General features: G+C 45.6%; 1 protein-coding gene across 1 annotated transcript; it reads right to left on the bottom strand.

The window, feature by feature from the left end:
- Positions 1-3,444: 3,444 nt before the first annotated feature.
- Positions 3,445-18,898, bottom strand: LOC309602381 (asparagine--tRNA ligase, cytoplasmic-like). The gene is made up of 15 exons (XM_082335908.1): positions 18,817-18,898; positions 17,865-17,947; positions 17,598-17,663; positions 17,398-17,490; positions 16,865-16,954; positions 15,551-15,629; positions 14,475-14,545; positions 14,103-14,189; positions 10,288-10,509; positions 9,692-9,891; positions 9,099-9,234; positions 7,929-8,042; positions 6,290-6,421; positions 5,552-5,683; positions 3,445-4,909 (listed from the first exon to the last, which is right to left on the bottom strand). Exons 1-15 carry the CDS (start codon positions 18,857-18,859, stop codon positions 4,778-4,780), a joined length of 1,680 nt encoding a protein of 559 aa, XP_082192034.1. The 5' UTR covers positions 18,860-18,898; the 3' UTR covers positions 3,445-4,777.
- Positions 18,899-18,925: the final 27 nt, after the last annotated feature.

Genomic DNA, 18,925 nt, shown 5'->3' with positions numbered 1-18,925 from the left:
CTCACAGAACGGACTGCGGTGGTACAGCCCCGCGCCAGGGCAGGGCCTGACTTCTGCGTCGGGGCTCCTGGCTCGTCAGACACGCTGGAGCAGGAGCGCAGAGCTTGCCTGGTAACCTCCGTTCCTGGTAGAAACGCAAAGGAACAAATACCAGCACAGTTATCCTGCACACGAATGTTTGATTTGCATCCCACATCTTCTCAGCGGCACTGTCAGTCGCTCCGCGGACAGCTTATGGAAGCCGGGAAGGGCCGGGGGTGCGACACACCTGCAGCCTGCAGCTCCTGCAGCAAGCGGCTTCCTCAAAGCCCGTCCCAAGGCTTCCAGGCTCGGCGCACCCCACCTCTCCCCGGGCCGGGCGCACCCCGCGGGGCGGAGGCACTGCCCCTCGCATGGCTGCCCTGCTTACTGCGGGGCAGAGGGGGCTGCAGGCCCCCCACCGGCTCCCGGTGCTGGGACAGCGCCTTTATCTGAAAGCAAAACCTTACGCTAGCCGGTGAAAGTCTCCGTGCTTGATAAAATCCTGAGCTGTCCATAAATTTCTACTCCTCTTGGAGCTGGGGGAGAGGCGGCTGGCACCTCATCGCACAACAACGGGGGGTTTGGCAGCTCGGCTGCCTGGGCAGAGTAGTGGGGAAACCAAAACCCGCCACGGGATCGGCTCCTTTCCCGGTCAGCAGGTTCTCCAGAGATCTGCCGTCCCAAGGCAGAGCCAGCTCTCGCCGCCCAGGGCCTGGCAGCACCACGCTTCTCGCCCCCCCAGCCACTGGCGGCTGTTTTGGTCCCGGCTGCCCGGTGGGAAAGCGAGCAAAGAGGAGAAACACCGCGTCTGTGAAGGATGCGGGGCTCTCTGGGATAGTTAATGCCACACCACTGGCAAGGAAGGTCACAAGGTCCTTGCAAAGGGTGGCCAGATGAGTTTCAACTTAGATAAATATAAAATAACGCATGTAAGGAGATGTGAGCTAAACAAGGCTACACGATAGCGATCCCAAAGCTGCCAGTTACAAGGCTGAAAGGGCCTTGGAGCCAGTGCTGGCAGTCCCGTTTACCAGTTACCAACCCGACTGCGTGGAGATACCTTGAGGGAAAACGAAAGCGAGGATGAGGAGAAATCCAAGTTCTGATTGCACTTTTTCTCCTCTTTTGCAGATTTGTTTACTCTTTCTAATAAAAATAGACCCAAGTATTCTTGTGTTCCGGGCAGCTGCAGTGCCTTTCGGGGAGCTGTTACTAACGACCGCGATTTGCAAGGGACGTAAGCCGCGCAGGAATTCGGGACGGAGCCCGGAGGAAGCTGCTGCTCCCTCTGGTCCCCAGAGTCCTAACAGCCGCTGAGACCAACAAGCTGCCTGGCTTCCCCCAGCATCTGACCAGTATTGCCCACGTATACAAAGTGCTTGGATCATTAAGGAGGACGTAAAACATCGAACTCGGATGGGAAGGACCTGGGAACGCTGCTAGCCCAAAGCACATGTGAAGAAGCAAACGTGATTAAATCAGCCCTGAATAAGAACTTACAATCAGAAAGCTTTACTGACAGAGAGCCTAGAAAGCAGCTTTCCGGATAGCTGCCAGAAACAGCCAGGACCAGCACCAGTTTTAAATCGCTGGAGACAATCGAACTCGGCAAATTTTGTAAGAACACAATAAGAAAAAGAAATAAGGCACCATACAAAACCACAGCTGATGGGCCACCATAAAACCGAGATACATTTGTCATTTTTCAATTTCTAAAAGTAATTTTTTTTCTTAATGATCAAAAACCTGAATTGAGCCTCGATGATAAATCAGGAACTACACCAATCCTATTTAACGTACCGACGGTTTGTTTTGGAGCGGCGTTTCACCATTACCACATTCCTGTCGACTAGGTTTCAGTGGCTGCCCAAGGAATTTCTCCTTCTTACTCCACCGGTGGATTTGCACCGGCTTTGCTCCATTCGGGGATCTTTCCCACGCAGGAGGTTTGCCCAGCCCCACCTCTGCTCCGCCGGCGATGATGGAACTGCACAGCAGCCTCCCTTCCGCTCGACAGCATCTTTCATCCCCGTCACCTTTTAAGCTCCTTATCTGATCTGCCTCTTCCACGAGCACCTCTTAAGTCCTCAGACCTTCCTCTCGCAGCTCCCCTGATACGGAGGCGTTTAACCTTTACAAAGCAGCTCAGCCCTGCCAGTTTTAAGGATGGAAAACTGATTGCCAACAAGCGAGCTTTTTCTAGTATCTGTTCCCAACCGTTTTCCTCCCTTCCCATCACTTCAGGCACTCGAAGGAAATTTTTTTATAAAAAGCCTTTATGTGCTCATAAACGCTTAAATATTCTGAATTACAGAAGCCTCTTGAGCTCTTCCCCCATGCCCCCCCCCAAAAATCCCAGCAAAACCAAACGCCAAGGGGGGGATTACTACTTGGTGGCACGTTCACCTGTTGGACCGGGGTGATTTTTCCTGCAGCTCACCGATAGTAAGCTGTCAAGTATGTAAGTTCAGAAGTAAGAAATTGCTAGCATTTCCTTGCAGTCAAGCTTGTTAATTTTTCTCCTCTCCCTCTAGTTTATGTACTTAACACATACGCAACGATACCCCAAACCACAGGAAATTTACGGCTGACTACACTTTCGCAGGGATTTAAAAGTATCTTTTAAGTTCTATGCTCAGACAAAGAACAACCCATCAAAAACGGAGTAGGGGAAACGTGAGAGCGAGCTGAGGCATGTTACTGTACGCGATTTTCTTCTATTGTGGCTACAAAAGGAGTGGAAAATAGGTGGAAAGGGTGACTTCAAAGAGAGGCGAATAAGAAAACTATCCCAGCAACGCGCATTTCTTAGAGCGCCTTTCATTCATCCCCATGCAGCCTCTACTCACCTCCCCTGCTTCGGAGCGGCACCCCTCGGGTCAGACAGCGACGCCGCAGCGGCCCCCAGCAAACCCCGACGTTCAGCCCAGGTGCTTGAGAGCTCTGGAAAGAACCTCACTTCTTCCAGCGGTACCAGTTGGCGAGGCAGATGCTAACTCCGCTTACAAACCCGGCCCGGCTTGGGGCAGCTGCAGCTACAAGCAGCAGCAGTCACGGCCGCTCCCCCTGGAGCCGCTGCCTTGGCAACCAATTCTTCAGCACCGCATTTCTCATTTATTCTCTCCAGGACGTTTCAGCTGGGCAGCCAAGGTGGTTTGTCCAAATTATAAACACGCATGCCTTTAAGTTAACTAATGGGGATTTAGTCTAAAAAGAAAAAAGCTAGTTCCTTTTTTTTTGGAATATGTGTTTACTGCACTTGAAAATTCACTTTTCCCATGCTTTTGCCCACACCGATGTTGCCTACGCCAGGACAGGCTACGTTAAGCGAGTAAGCTGTAAGGACTAAGTGAAAGGAAAGGAACCGACATCGCGGGTCAAGAACTACTGTCTTGCACACCAGCTCGTGTTGCCATAATTTATTGGTTGCTGATTCAGACCAGTTTACATATGTAACATGCAAGATGAAGAAAACCAGTCATTTATTACAAAAATATGGATGTCACACAGCTCAACAGTTCTATGAATGGCAAATCCAGACCAAGGCTCAGTGCAGGTAGCAAGTGACGCACCTACCCATTTTTTTTCTCTCTCGTAAAAGAACTCACTTTATTTATGACTAAAAAGCATACGGATGACTCAACACATTAAATATTTAATTAATCCTATTTGATAACTTGATTACAGCCAGACAATCTGCTCAGATGCAGTAGCACAAGAGAACATGGAGCCAGCTAGGAAACAAGGAACTGCCCTACTATGAAACCATACTTTAGCACGAATTGGGAAAGCCCTGCTTGAACTACAGTTCACCCAGAGAGGACAGCAAGTCAGGCAGCACACAACGCTGACATCCAATTGTATTCCTAAGTTACCAGTTTCTTTGGGTCCTCAATCAGTCATTTCTGGTTTGAAAGAGACAGCAGAATCTTAACTGGGAAGGCACCAAACATCCCAGTGCCCCCCAGCTACCCCAGTGCTCTGACAACGCGTCCCCTCCTGCGGTAATTCAGCACAGGCTGGGTGTGCGTGGACCCGCTGTAGCGCTTCATCCACAGGTATCGGGGAGGAGTAGCCAAGCCTGCCGCACCATCGGCCTCATCGCTGCTAACCAACAAATAACCTGGAAATAAAAAAACCCAACCCACGTCTCTTGCACTGGAATTTTGTGCTCAATACTACATACCTTGCTCCTAAATAAACAGAGCTTCCATTAAAAACAGTAGGAGCTAAAAAAAGTGCAGCGCTTAATATAATTATTCTCATTTTTGTACTCTGTTGAGCTCTAAGGATGATGTCTCTTCATACCATTCTGAGGTCAGTATTTGGGAATTTAAAGAGCCTGAACTCCTGATTTCTCCAACAAGAAGCCACAAGAGAAAACAGATTAAAATTAAAGCAAATTAAAAAAATAAAAAAATCAAATGCCCAGCATATTTTCTTTTAAGTCACCAAAATTAAACCCAGAAGCGTATCTCATTTTTTAAATGACAGCTTATCATGATCTCCATTTTATGTTGATTTGAGAGCATAAACGCACCTAACATTTTTTTTTATTAAGGCTTCTTCCAGTTAATTAGTAGCATTTTCCTTTAAAGGGGTTTGTTTGTTTTCCTTTTCACACCCTAAATTAGTATTTGTATTAGCAACAGGTTGCAATAAGTCGTCTTCTCAGACAGGCTGCAGTACAGCAGTGTGTATCGTTCTTTTCCCAGCGTCAGTTGCTCAGCTTTCTAGGAGTGTATCGCAAGGATGGCTAAGGTTTGCAGCGCTGGACGAAGCGTGGGTAGAGACAGACATCTCGGATGTGGTGTCTATTCAGAATCCAGGTTAGGAACCGTTCTAATCCCAAACCATATCCACCATGAGGGCACGTACCGTATTTTCTCTGTGAAATTAAAATCGGAAAGTAGGTATTAAACATTTTCTTGTTATTTGTATTATAATTGCAGTAATACCACCAGAAAAAAACCAAAAAAAACCCCCAAAAAAACAAAAACCAAAAAAGCCACACACCACCGCAACAAACCCTTCCAAGATTATTTTCTGAATGGTGAGGAAAATGGACTATGCTCTTTTCAGGCCAGATATTTGTGCTTAGTTGTCCTGAGTTTCCTGGGGCAGCGTAAGGACTAGAAGAGGAAAAAGGAAGGTGAAAAAGAAAGTCTTAACGATTCTTTTTCAACCACCTCCTTTTCCTCCTCCCCTGACACTAGCTAGAGCGTAGCCATTCAAGTCTGTAAAGACCAGCCTCTCTTTGTCTAACAAGAAGGGCTTCACAAAGATTGCAGACGATTTTACGAGAGGAATAGGCCCGCACAGACCAGCCTAATGAAGGTGATCTGGCAGGGGCAGCAATTTTAACAGAATGGAAACTGTCACCCATTGCATTTTGCCAATGGTTAAATGACTATCCACTCTGGGCCACCAAAAATGTGCTTCCGATTTTGACTGCATCATTTTAAGAGCAGATTAAAAAAACCAAATCAAATATATCTGACAAGCAGCACATCTAATCTGTTTTACAAACCTGATCAGTGTACCAGTAGTACGGCGTGGGATCAATGCCCTCTCTCTTATAGCCTTCGAGTAGCTCCTCGCTGTCCCAGGTACGCATAGAGCCTCCAACAATTTCGCCAACATTAGGCATCAACACATCAACCTACAAACACACAACATGAGATCAAACTGTTACAATTAAGATGCCTGCAGGAGGGGGAGGAAAAATAGCCCAAACTTAAAACTGTATTTCCATAGCACCTTTTACCATGTCATTTTAAATCTCCATGACAGGAAGGAAGGCAATTCCTTCCAGACCCAATTTATAGATGGAATAAACCAACTGACTAGGTGCTCTAACTTAATACCCAATGCTCTTGGCCACGCTGACCTGCAGAACACAAACGAACCCCGCCCAAACCCCAAACCCCGCGGCATTCCGAGCAACCACCACTCGTCCCGGCTGCCAGACAGCAGGTGTTCAGACAAGAGAGTCTCCAAGAAGTCGCAGAAGTATTGCCATCAGACCAGCACTTACCCGCGGTCAGTGCAGAGCGCGCTCGCTATGATCTACCAACATTTCATTAGCACTTCAGAGTTGCGTCATTTATTTCTATAGGATCAACAAGCCGCGCCAAGAGACACCCGAAACAAAACCTGGTACGAATTCTCCAAGATTTTCCTGGAGAACTTACTCCTTTTATGCTCACTCACGCTGACACTCCCCACTCTTCAGAAGCCTGCAGCACTATGTAAAATACCAACTTACAGATTCAGTAAGCCGGGAATCATCATGACAGCGCTGCATATAGAAAGACTTTATCTCTGCAGGAAATCGGCACAACAAGATTGGCTCATTAATGGTGTCTGTCATCAATCTCTCAGGAGCTTCAGGAATATCCTAAGGTTAAAGAAGGCTTTATTATTATTTAAAACCGAAACCACTCCAATACCTCGAGTTCCACATGTATCAGGCGTGAAACAAAGACAGTTTCAGACCACACGTATTCACACATTCATCCTAATTACTTCATTTTTTAAAACAATCTTATCTTAGAAGAAACTATATTTATACATAAAAACATGTGTCAGGAGGAAAAAAAAGTCTGTTCAATTAAAATCCAAGGCTTCCCAGTGTTTCAGACAGAAAACTGAGGAAAACCTAACCTGAAGTGTAGGCTTTCCAAACATCCAGTAAACACTGAAGAGCCTAATCTCCTTCCTCCCCAATACTGTTTTCCACAAACCTTAAGACTAAGGAGTTTAAGTGTTTCCTTGTTATGTACATCGGCTATTTCTCAAAAACCTCAACCGATCAGTTACATAGACGAGGTTATTTGGTTTTTATTGAAGTTTTCTGACTTAAATTTCATGAACTGTGAAACACCTAGCAGAAGTTTCATTTTGATCAATGCAGCATTTTTATTGTTTAAAAACTGGGGAGAAGTCAAGGATGACACCACAGTTACAATGAGAGACAGGAACATCGCTGATGATGTGATCGTGGCTTGTTAAACAAACACACTTTGTTTAGTCAAAAAACTCTGTCTATCCCTAAAAGGTTTAATTTGAACTTTTATTTATTCAGCCAATGGTATCGTACTTTTCTTAGATTCTGAGTTATAGTCAGAAGATTAGATTTTGGCAGAAAGGAGCCGCCTATAGCACGCACAGCGAGGGAAGCGCAAGGAACACCGGCCTCGTGCAAGGGCAGCTCACAACGTAAGTGCCAGCCCGCAATGGGGGACAGGAGGTAAGAATTCTTATTTCCCTCCGGAATCTGAAGTTCAGTGCAGTTTGAAGGCCTCTCCCTCCCTTCATCTCCGATACAGATGGGAAAAACAGAAACAGCAAAAACCACAACACGTCTGATTTTGAGCTGCCAAGGTTCCCTCAGAATATGCTGTGTAGACTTTGAAGTTAAATTATATGATCTCCTCCTAAAAATCTCACTTCTCTTAAATCCTTTGATGACTATGGCTACACCACCAAGTCCTCCTGAGCTCCTTCAAATAATTTTGTCTTCCATGTTGGAGAAGAGCCAGACAGGGAACAGATGGACAGATGACACCATAGATTTTGATTCCCATGTTCAAAGACATTATGTGAAAACCCAGCCCACGCTTGCCTTCCCCAGTACGACATCACTACGTCTCCCAGCACAGTTCAGACAAAAACCCAGGCCCCACTGAAGCTTATAGCAAAACTCCCTTTAACTTAAATGGGATTAGAATTTCACTCCTTATTCCTGTCATTCCAAACAAGACACAACAGATTCATACAGCAACAGCAAGCCCAATAGCATCCCGGTCCAAACACACCGTTCTTCAAGGCCCTTACACACCCTCAGTGCAGGGCCAGGGGATTTTATGTGGTTTTAATTCCTAAAGAGCCTCAGAAAGACTTACTTCCCCAAACTCATAGTAAGTACCATCTTCCTTCTTCACATCATGTTCCTTTAACCACTCAATGGCTTCGGTATAATTCATTCGTCGGAAAGGACGTTTAGGGGGCTTGAAGCCCTGTAAATGAGTAGACAAAGACAGTTGTAAAAGTACCATTTTTCAAGAAGAATACTTTTCTAGTTGATCAGCAAGTCCACTTCCAGACTTGAAGCATACACATTACTCTTTCCAGCTCACACATCAACAGAGTGCTACTTATGAAAAAAATAAAAAAAAAAAAAAAAATCAAGCTCGGCACTGAAAAGCCAGAACCAAACGCAACCATCTTCCAAGCCCAGTAAAGCTCACAGAAGAGATGCTGAAAAAGATGGCAGGAGAGAGGAAGTATTTTCAAAGCTGTTTCCTTTTCTGTACGAATTCATTGCACAGGTAGGCGTTTCAAACTGAGCCGTTAGCAGAGGTTCCATGCACAAGGCCACAGAAGAACATTTTTGCTTCCCTGTGCACAGAACAGCTTCATAACCCGCCTTTTTGAGGTGGGGTGTGCTTCCGCTGTTTCCTACCCCCTGCCCCCTGTCTCAGCCCAAATTTAAAACGGAACCTCCCAGTGTTCATCAGGGAAACAGGTCAAAATAACAGGGATGACTGAGTTTGTATGCGCTCCGAGAGAAAAGCTAGCGATGGAGATGAAGTTAGCAGTCTCTTAAAGCCGTCTTCTTTGCAAAGGCAACAGAAGACAAAGGGTCTCTAACAAATGAAAATGGCTTTACAGAGCTCCACGTTCCAGGGCAGAAAGTAAAACACCAGTTGTTTCATTGCTCCCTTGTGCTCAATCTGCAAGTACCAGCCAATCAATATTACGAGCTCTGGGATAGAGGTTTTTATTCCACTGGTACAGTACACATTGCAATAAATCCCAGCACATTGCTGGCTCCGGGAACTTGCTAGCAGGGAACTTCTTTCCCTGCTGCCCCCTGCTTCTGGAAGAGTCATTACCAGCCTTGCAGCATTTTCATTCCTTTGATGTTATTTATTATTTTTCTTATTATTAATAATAGTAAGCAAGCAGAGCTCACTGCCATGCCCTGCCTTCCCCAGACGAATATGCTGATCAGGAAAGGCTAAAACCTGTATTTTCTTGGCTATTCATGACCGTTCCACATTGCTACCTACCGGGTTTAGGTCATACAGTAAGCTTGATGCAGGTGATTTCAAGACTCTGTCTACTACATCACAAACCAAGCTCTCCAGACGGTCCAATAAATCCTCAAAACTTATAAAAGGACATTCGGCTTCAATGTGAGTGTACCTGAAACACAACGTCACGCCATTACAAAACCACACACAAGCAACAAATCTTTAGCTATGAAAAAATTCTCATGAGGAAAACACACCCACAACCCAAGAACACACTCTTTTGTCCCCTTTTTCGTTTCTCGCACTTCTACACTGTAAAGGAAATAAAGCCATAAAAAAAAAATAGGGAAGACAACAGAATGAATTGTACTTTCTAAACAGGCAAAGCTTCCTAAAAACCTAACAGCTCTGTTTCACCCAGATCTTCCTTCACTAAACGTCAACGTATTATGACCAGCTGGACACTCACCAAGACAAGGCGTTACCCCCAAATATACTTCTGATCAGTCTTTCCGCATTAGTATTATGCTGTCTGCTCACTGTACGTTACATCATCCAACTGCCTGCTACTCCCCTGCTTTATAAATTCACTTATACATAACTAACAGAGACATATACTCTCTCCATACTCTGCCAAGTGTCTGCGGGTCCTGGATTGCTCAGCTCTGTATGACTGAGCAACACAGAAGACATCTCCTAACGCTGGAATGCAGGTCTCCAGATAGAGCTGGGACGATTGTGTTAAGTATGCCTCTTCACCAAAATAATCCAGTTTGAATAGGGTTGAGCCTCCTTCCACCTGCGTCTGGACTAAAGTTGGTGGTGTGACCTGTTAAAGAACAAGACTGTCATTACTTGAGTGAAGAATTAAGGGCAGTGATGACAACACAAGAGCAGTGATGTAAGGCACACTCTTCCAGAACGCCACCTGCCAAGCTTTTGTATGCATGCACATAAGTACTTTGGTCTGATATCCTTCAGCACCCTAAAAAGAGGTATGCAGGCCGTTTGCAAATCACCCTGCAATGCTTACACGCCTCAGAAGTGGCTACGCACCTTTGAGATTAAGTCTACGAAAGCAATCAAATAATAGCTTCCTAATAAACAGCTTTTCTTTTGCCCCTTTCAGGTCAATTAGAAAGTCTACACAGTTTTTCCAGGAAAAAGATAGCCTTGAAGTCAGGACATGAACGTAGCACTTGCTGACAAAGGAAAATATACTTACTTCATAATATCCATTGGCAAAGAAATGATCCCTGAAGGCCTGTACTACCATGGAGCGCACCTTGAAGATTTTGGACATATTCTCGCCTCGGATCATCATATGCCTGTTGTTAAGTTGCACATCCACCTCCGAATCCTCATTGAGTAGATTGTCAGCCCCTCCTGCTGGGGCCAGACCAATAAGCTCCCAGTAATCACAGTTCAGCTCGTGGCCTCCTGGAGCCTGCCAGTTTGAAGAGAAACAAAAATCTCAGAAGTCCACTTTTTGCCCCTTGGATGTCACCATCTGGCATCGCGGCAGAGACGTTAATCCAGTTTAAACAAAAGATGCTAAAATCCTAATTTCAGTATTTTCAAAGTGACTGCTTTGCAACTGAGTCATACCATGCCTGGAAGGGCCATTTGTCATGGGCCACCATGAGTCTCTCGGACTTAACGTGAATGGGATTGCGTACTACAGGCAGATAATGAGAAGCTTCCGTATACATTCAGTTTAAGTACAGGATATCACAGGCAGCTGGGTTTATTCAGCTGGAAGAACAGAAAGCTAAGCAGGGGGAAACTACTTACTACCTTCAACTATTTAATGGGCGGTTATAGAGAAGATGGAGCCAGACTCTCTTGGATGTGTCCAGCAAAAGGACAAATGTCTCAAGCTGCAGCAAGGGAGATTTCAATTGGCTATAAAGAAAAAAATTCTTCACAGGGTGGTGAAATGCTAGAGCACAGACCAAGCCAGACTGCAGTCTCCATCCTTGGAGACGTTCAGAAACACATCTGGATAAGACCCTTGGCAGCCCGACCTCACGTTATATCTTCAAGAAAAGAGTGGACCAGGTAACCTTCAGAGGTTCCTCCCAATCAAAACCATTCTGTGGTAACTTACACTGTGTGCTAGTTTTGGCTGGGATAGAGTGAATTTTCTTCATAGTAGTTCACAGGGTGCTACAGCACAACACACTGGCACAAAGAACCTTCCCGTATGCCTTCAGAACACTACTCACACACACAGAGAGAAGAGTCCTCCTGTCTATTAGAAAAAAGCGCAGACCCAAGACTGCAGTACGACATTCAAGGTAGTTTGTTCTTTGTACTATTTGACCCACGTTCTCCTACTGGATGGCAAACTTCAAAAAAGTTGAAAGAAGCGGCTTAGATCACGAGAGAGGAAGAACGAGCTCCCTATGGGTACTTCTGAGTTTGTCTGTCAGAGACACCTGAGCAATCTTTCTGCACTAGGTGGCATCTCGCCACAATGAGAAAACAGCAAGTTTCATGCTGGCGCATCTCCCCTGTCCTGTTGGCTGCCAGACGGCAAGCGGAGGTCCCCGCGCCAGGGCTCAGCCCCGTCCGGCTGCCCGGGCTGCAGAACAGACCTCTTCCTTTCTGGTCTCACCAGCTCCCCCGTGTGGGTCACAGTCTGTCCCCTAAAAGAGTGCTTTTTTCATTCACAGCATTTTCAGGGTATAAATGCAGATTTGCAAATCTGGTGGTTTGGGTTTTTTTTTCCACTAAAACCATTGTATCGTTGCGACAAGACATGAAAACGTGACGTGTTTTCAATGTCCGAAACATTATGAGCAGTAACATACTACGAGTTACTTATGATTACCAAACTGCACAAAGCTGTTCAAAAAAGCGATCCCTGTTTGGCTGCATTTATTTTTAGAAGTCCTGGTAGCGTAAGCTGCGAAGGAAAGGAAATCTTATTCCGACTGGCAAACACAACAGGGAGTGGATTCCCATTTAACTGAGCTTGGCTCTCTAATCTCAGGTTGATCTCTTGGGGACAGGACCCTGGTGGCAGGGCCGACTAGAACAATTAAGCCTATCCAAATTTCATTTGCAAAACATGCCAGTAATGGCCAACAGTACACAGCTTACAAGAATATTGAATTATCTACAAAGCACCACAAAAGGTTAACACTTTGACCTTATTTTACACACTACAGGCAGCCACAGTGAGGGGCTACTTTGCTCAAATATCGTCTAATACATCTTGGAAACATTGCTTGAAGCAATATAACACTCCAAACTGATTTTTTTTTCCCCCCAGACTTTTTTCTTCTGTTACCTTACTAGAGTTAGTACATTTACTCAAGAGACCAGACAGGAGAATATAGATTGCCAATCCACACAAAAGAACAACTGTCACCGCAAGAGTGGATGACAATTTTGAATACATATCTAAAGGAAGAGGTAAGCTTACAGACTAGCAAGATTAAACATACATCTGTCCTCTAAATCTCAACATTACTGCTTTGCTTTCTCCTTCAGAAAAAGAGAGAAATTTACTATAAGCAGCTATCAAGAGCTCATGTCTTAAAAGGATGACTCAAGATTTAAAAGAACAAATGTGGCCTGAGCTTGCTTGCTTATTCTGCATCACAAGTTAAGTTTTGCAACAGAGACACAACTTACTTTTGTCTCTCAGTCATCTCTTAATAACCAAGACACAAGTCTTAAAATAATTTTCAATAAATATCCTGATATAGGCCTGCATGTCCTGATGAGAGGCACTGTCACAGATAATGGTTCCTAAAAGCTTCTCTCCTGCCTTCAGTCTGAATCCTTGTTATGGGCCATCCTTCACGCACAGCTGCTTAGCATGGCTTTAGCCCTGACTCCAGATTCAAACAATTTTCCAAACAGTAACAGTTTGCAGATCTAGACTGGAACGAGAAAGTCACAAGGCATAAGCAGCATCATATTTTGAGACCTAAAAAATCACACCTGCCCAGTCCTTTATCCGAGACCACCATTATAAACCAAGTTTTACCAAACAAGTTACAGTGAACTGCCTAGTTCATACACCTGCCAAGTGTTGGAGGACAACTACAAGATGGTGAAGAGCCTACAAACCCATCCCAGTAAAAGAACAGAGCTAACTCCAAATTCTTAGCCTCACAAAAATCAAAACTGAATAAACCTCTTGTTAAGGAAAATAAAGCCATGTCATTTATTTAACATAATTTTCTACTACTATATTCTAGGAAGTATCTATGGGACCTACCAGGGGAAAATTGCTTCAGAGAAAAGCAGAACAGTCACATAGTTCACCTGTCACACACTGAACTGTGGGTGACAGCAGCGGCTTTGGGAGCTTTGTTCTTTTCTCTAAACCAAATTCCCACCAAAATCATCTAATAATTATTTCCACCTCTGCTTCTCCTTCCATCAGGAAAATGATAAACTGTTGTGCTGACTTTGGCTGGGGCAGAGTTAATTATCTTCATAGTAGCTAGTGTGGGGCTATGTTTTGGATTTGTGCTGGAAACAGTGTTGGTAATTCAGGGATGTTTTCCTTACTGCTGAGCAGCGTTTACACAGCCTGAAGGCCTTTTTTGCTCCTCACCCCAGCAGCGAGCAGGTGGGGGGGCACAAGGAGTTGGGAGGGGACACAGCTGGGACAACTGACCCAAGGGCTGCCCCACACCATATGACATCATGCTTAGCATGTAAAGCTGAGGGAAGAAGGAGGAAGGGGGGATGTTCGGAGTGATGGCGTTTGTCTTCCCAAGTAACGGTTACACATGATGGAGCCCTGCTTTCCCGGGGATGGCTGAGCACCTGCCTGCCCATGGGAAGGAGGGAATGAATTCCTTGTTTTGTTTTGCTTGTGCACGCAGCTTTTGCTGTACCTATTGAACTGTCTTTATCTCAGCTCATGGGTTTTCTCACTCTTACTGTTCCCTCTCTCTCCCCCATCCCACCCAGGGGGAGTGAGCAGGCAGCTGGGTGGGGCTTAGTTGCCAGCTGGGGTTAAACCATAGCAACTGTTAAAGAGGAGGAGAACCCAAACACCAACTCCCATACCTGCTTGCCTTCAGGAACAAGGTTCAGCACACCATACACTGCAACGCTGCTCTCCGTAGAGAGAACTAGCCCGTTGTAACACTGACACTGCAGAGAGAAACAGAGACAATGGCACAGTTAAGGCAATTTTTTTTTTTAGTTTTCCTACGCCATCTATTGGAGTCACAGACAAGATTAACTCATAGTCACTTCTAAATAGTACTCACATTGACCAAAAAAACCCTCTAGTGGTAGGAGATACAATTTAACAAGAATACAACTTAATCAGTAGGTTTAGGAGAACTTCCAATTGTCTATATAAAAGAAAGACGGATGAGGTATGAACATTTCACTTATTTAATGACAAAACAGAATTAAATCATCACAACTCACCAGTTCATCTGAAAGGACACACTGAAGAAAACCTGTGCCATCTCTCAAAACAATGAACATCAAATTTTTTCCTAGTTAAAAAGAAAAAAAGAGAGCCTCAGCTTCATTCACCAATCCATTTGAACAGACCCACTCCCAAGACATATTAATAACTGATGTGCAGATTATTACAGAAGGACTGCAATCACATTTTTCCATTTTAAAAAACAAAGATGCCTCAGGTAAGCACTGAATCATAGCACAGTCATAGAAGCCTTTCACAGAGCTGTACTTTGTCAAACAAGTTAAAATAAGTTTCAACAGACATCAAGAGCAAAGCGTGCTCCAGCCTCAACAGGGCGGGGATTGCACTGCCACTCCATGACTGCAAACGTCCCGCTGGAACCTGAGCGACCACAAGTCTGTCTGCAGAAACGCTGAATGCACAGGCCCAGGGTACACCTAATGCGGACAAAGTGATGTCACCCTGGTCACCTGCCTCTCCACAAAAGCATCCAATTACAAAAATAATTTGCTAGGAACTGCTCATGATATCCAGATCCACAACCACTTAGTCAAGTTCTTCTGCGATAATCTGAACAAATACCTGTGGAGTCAGAACCACCTCTGCCGTGCACTTCCATGCCCCGACCGATGCCACCTTGCTAAATAGAATACCAATCATTTTGACAGCAAGTATTACTTGCTAAACTTACTTTAAAAGAAGTTATGCTACTTCATAGAATTTTAAAATTCCAGTTTGGTGATGTCACTGTGAGCAGATGCTAGTTAACTCCTCAGTCTACAGGATTAGTTTAAAACACAAAATACGTCTTTTTAAGAAATTCTGGACTGGCCTCCAAACTGAAAATCCCACAAGATTTCAACTAAGAAATGTCTATATGCTCATAGATCATACAGAATTTTCAGTGCTGTAGTGACCACTGTGATAAACCAAAGAGGACACCGAACTGATGGTTTAAAAATATAAGAAGAGGTGCTGTCTGATTCATCCTAAGTGTCCAAATTTTGAAGGCTACTGAATTTCTTCCATCTCTCTGCACAGGTTCAATAACTTCTAAATGCTTGTGGTTTACCTTGCCTCCGTAATCTGTGAATCCAGCCAAAAACCTTCACTCTCTGGCCTCTGTAAGCCTCCAGAGCATCAATCTTTACCTGTAAAGCAATGAAATAGAGAAATGATTCACCATTTAGACAGCATTTTCCACATAATTACTTAGAATACAAGCGTATATGGCATCTCCCTCCCCCAAATGGCTCCTCCCAGCAGCACCTGAAGCAAAATTCCATCCAGGGCATAGGCACAGCTCTCAATACTGAACAGCTGTTTAGTAAGGAAAGAGTATTTTAGCCAGGACAGGCAGTACGTTTGAACGGCGCTTCCAGACTTCACACCGAGTCCTTTCTATTTAGCAGGCTTACTTTACCATGTAGAAACTAAGGACTGTGACAGCTTTTAAAGAAGCTCATTTTGCATTTGACCAAAAGGAGAAGTGAAAACACGTAACAGCTCACGCCTTAAGACTAGAGTACTTGGGTCCTACTGGAAAACCAAGGTGCATTAAATCACCAAAAGACTTGGAAAGGATGCCATTTTCTGGCACTCCGAATGCACTCTGAATTAATTTCTAGAGGCATTCAACAGATGAGTTCAGTTAGCAGTCAAAGCAGCAGAGGACCTGGATCCGACACAGGTCCATCTAGACATGTAGCTGAGGTACTGACGCTGCTATAGCCAGAACAATTAACCCAGCAGGCACCTTCAAAACGGATCAGCCTCAGGCAGCCAAGGACTGCTACAGTGCACCGGTGTAGAAGAGACTGTGATTTCAGCACAGTGGGGCCCGGCTGCTCCTTTCCCAAAGAGCAGCCACCAGAGTGCAGGGCTCCAATCAAAACCATCTTCTGCACAGGGGGTATACAAAAACCCATCACGGAGCCACATATGCAATGCCTGCTTACAAAGCCAAGGACTGCACCAAATCACCAAATCCAGCAGGACTCTACAAACAGCCAAATAAGAACTCAATAACTTAGATTGCATCCTCTAACCAGCACTGTTTCTTCACTCTCCACCACTACAATAATCAAACAAAGCAAAACTAATGAACTTGTTCAAACAGAAATATGGTCTCTACCAGCAGACAAACACAGACACAGAGAAGTCTGATATGTGAACTAAGAAACTCCAGATACCCATCAAGTGCACAAGAAAGACCAAAGTCTATATACTAGAGGACACAGATAACCAGAAAAACAAAGTTACAGTTACGGACAGCAAAACAACCTTCAACAGCTGCCAGAGCCACAAAGCAGAGACAGACTCAATCTTTGTGCAGACAAGACGCTGTAACACAGGCCACGTATCAAGCGCACTAGATCTTACTCACACATTTTGGCTCTGGAAGACTAGGATCGTTCTTGATAACAACCTTCTTAGCTTCCTCCAGGTTCTTCTCTCTCCTCAAGAGATCTTCTGCCTGGTTTAAAAAAAAAAAAAAAAAGTATTAAGTAGCTGTAACCAGGCTTTGTAAGATTGCCACTCTTTACAGTTACTGGAGACTACAATCTACACTTACAGACACAGATGTCATAAAAAGCCTTGCTGTTACCCTGCTGAGGCCTAAGCCTGCCCTAATTCAAGACCCGGATGAGAAACAATGCACAGACGCATTTCATGTTTTTTTCCAGAAAATTTAAAAGCAATAGATTGCGATTACTCAAACCTCACCCAGTTTCAGCCATGTGCTTGTCCTAATCTAAAGAAAGGCAAGTTGTAAATAACGTATGTATAGAACAGTGACACAGATGAAGAACAAATTGGAGCTTTTTTGAAGCTGTGGGAATGACAACAATGCTGTTTAATCTTTTTGGAAAAGAAAGGTGGTATGCTTCCTCCAACTTGGCATCATCTGCAACCTACCTCCTTCTTCTCCTTAGCTTCATTCTTCATTTGTTCCCTGTGCCACAGCTTTTTGACGTTTTTCATCTGTGACTTTGAAATAATGGCCCATCTCTAAATCAATCCAAGGAGAGAGCAGAAGATAAAAGATTACTTTTGTGTCCCTTTACACAATGGAGCATTAAAATAATTTCTACTAGGAAGCTCTAATGCTACAGCACCTCGTTTTCTTTTTGCGAATCCACGTAAATAGTAGGAAATGGTTCCTTTCCTGCTGTCATCAAAGCCTAGAAGGGGGAGAAAACAACAGAATCAGTGGCACTGCAAGTGCGCTAAAGTCATCCTTAAAGAGGCTGAGCAGACATCCTACTTCTGATCCTTCTGGTCAGAGCTGCAAAAACCAGTACAAAATTTACATTTAGAAATACAAGGCCAATCACTTGAGCTAAAGCTCTTCAAAACAAACAGCAGGTGTTTTCCAGAATTACCTTTAAAACAGTCTTGAATGGTTTCTTTTGCGTCCCATCACCAGTGGAATCATTGCCCTCTCGTTCAGAAACATACAGCTCTTCTGCAACACATAACAAATACAGGCAATTACTCAAGATAAGCAAAATTATCAGCTAGGGAAATGTTCAGGAAGGAACTGGACACACACAAGGATATAAAGTCTTCATGGTTATCAGCAGCGACAAACCTTCAAAAACAACCAGCTGGTCAGACAGGGTAACAATTATTTAATGTTTTCCATTCTAAAAACCAATCCATGCGGTAAATGCGTTACGCTAAAGTCCATCGTGGACTCCCAAGATACTGAATTCTTGACAGTCACTGGCTGCACAGCAGGAACCAGACAGAAAGCAGCCTTTTACAGAAATAACTTCTTCTAGGCATGCAGGGAGACAGTAAGTTAGAAAAGTCAGAGTTCAGGTCAACATTTAGCTCGCTCGGAGCCAAGAAACGAACCAGAAGTTAGAAGCCCAGCAAACCCCTTCTCCCTGCGCCAGCGCCCGGACAGCAGCCGAGGCCCGGGCACAGGACCCCTGCAGGCACCGCGGCCCAGGCGCCCCCGCTGCGCTGACGGACTGCCGAACCCCTCCGCGCCCGCCCACGCCTTTCGCTCCAGCGTCCGGGCGCAGCCCGCGTCCGACCGCAGGGCCGCCGCAGAACCCGCCTCCCCCACCGGCGCTGCCGCGCTGCGCCAGGCCGCCCCTCGCCAGGGCACCCCGCCAGCCCGCCGCTCGCTGCCCACCCCACAGCCGGCGCCCCGCGACGCCCACGCCCCCTCGGCCGGCGGCCGCCCGCCGCTGCCGCCATCTTCCGCCTGTGCCGAGGGGCGCGGGCCGGGGCCGGGCCGGGCCGGCCCAACCGCGCCGCGCCGGGCCGCCGGGGCGCGGCCGAGTCGCGGCGCCGCAGAGGCCGCCCGCCGCCGGGCCTCACCCAGGACGAGGGCCGCCGTCCTGCCCAGCACCTCTCCCGCCATGGCCGCCGCCCGCCCCGCCGGAAGTGCCGTCACCGCGCCCCCACCGCCCTGAGCCAACCCGCCGCC

Source organism: Platalea leucorodia, assembly GCF_965183815.1.
Source record: "Platalea leucorodia genome assembly, chromosome: Z".
NCBI classification, from domain to species: Eukaryota; Metazoa; Chordata; class Aves; order Pelecaniformes; family Threskiornithidae; genus Platalea; species Platalea leucorodia.
Note: the sequence above shows the minus strand (reverse complement) of the source record. Positions and strands in the feature narration are given on the sequence as shown.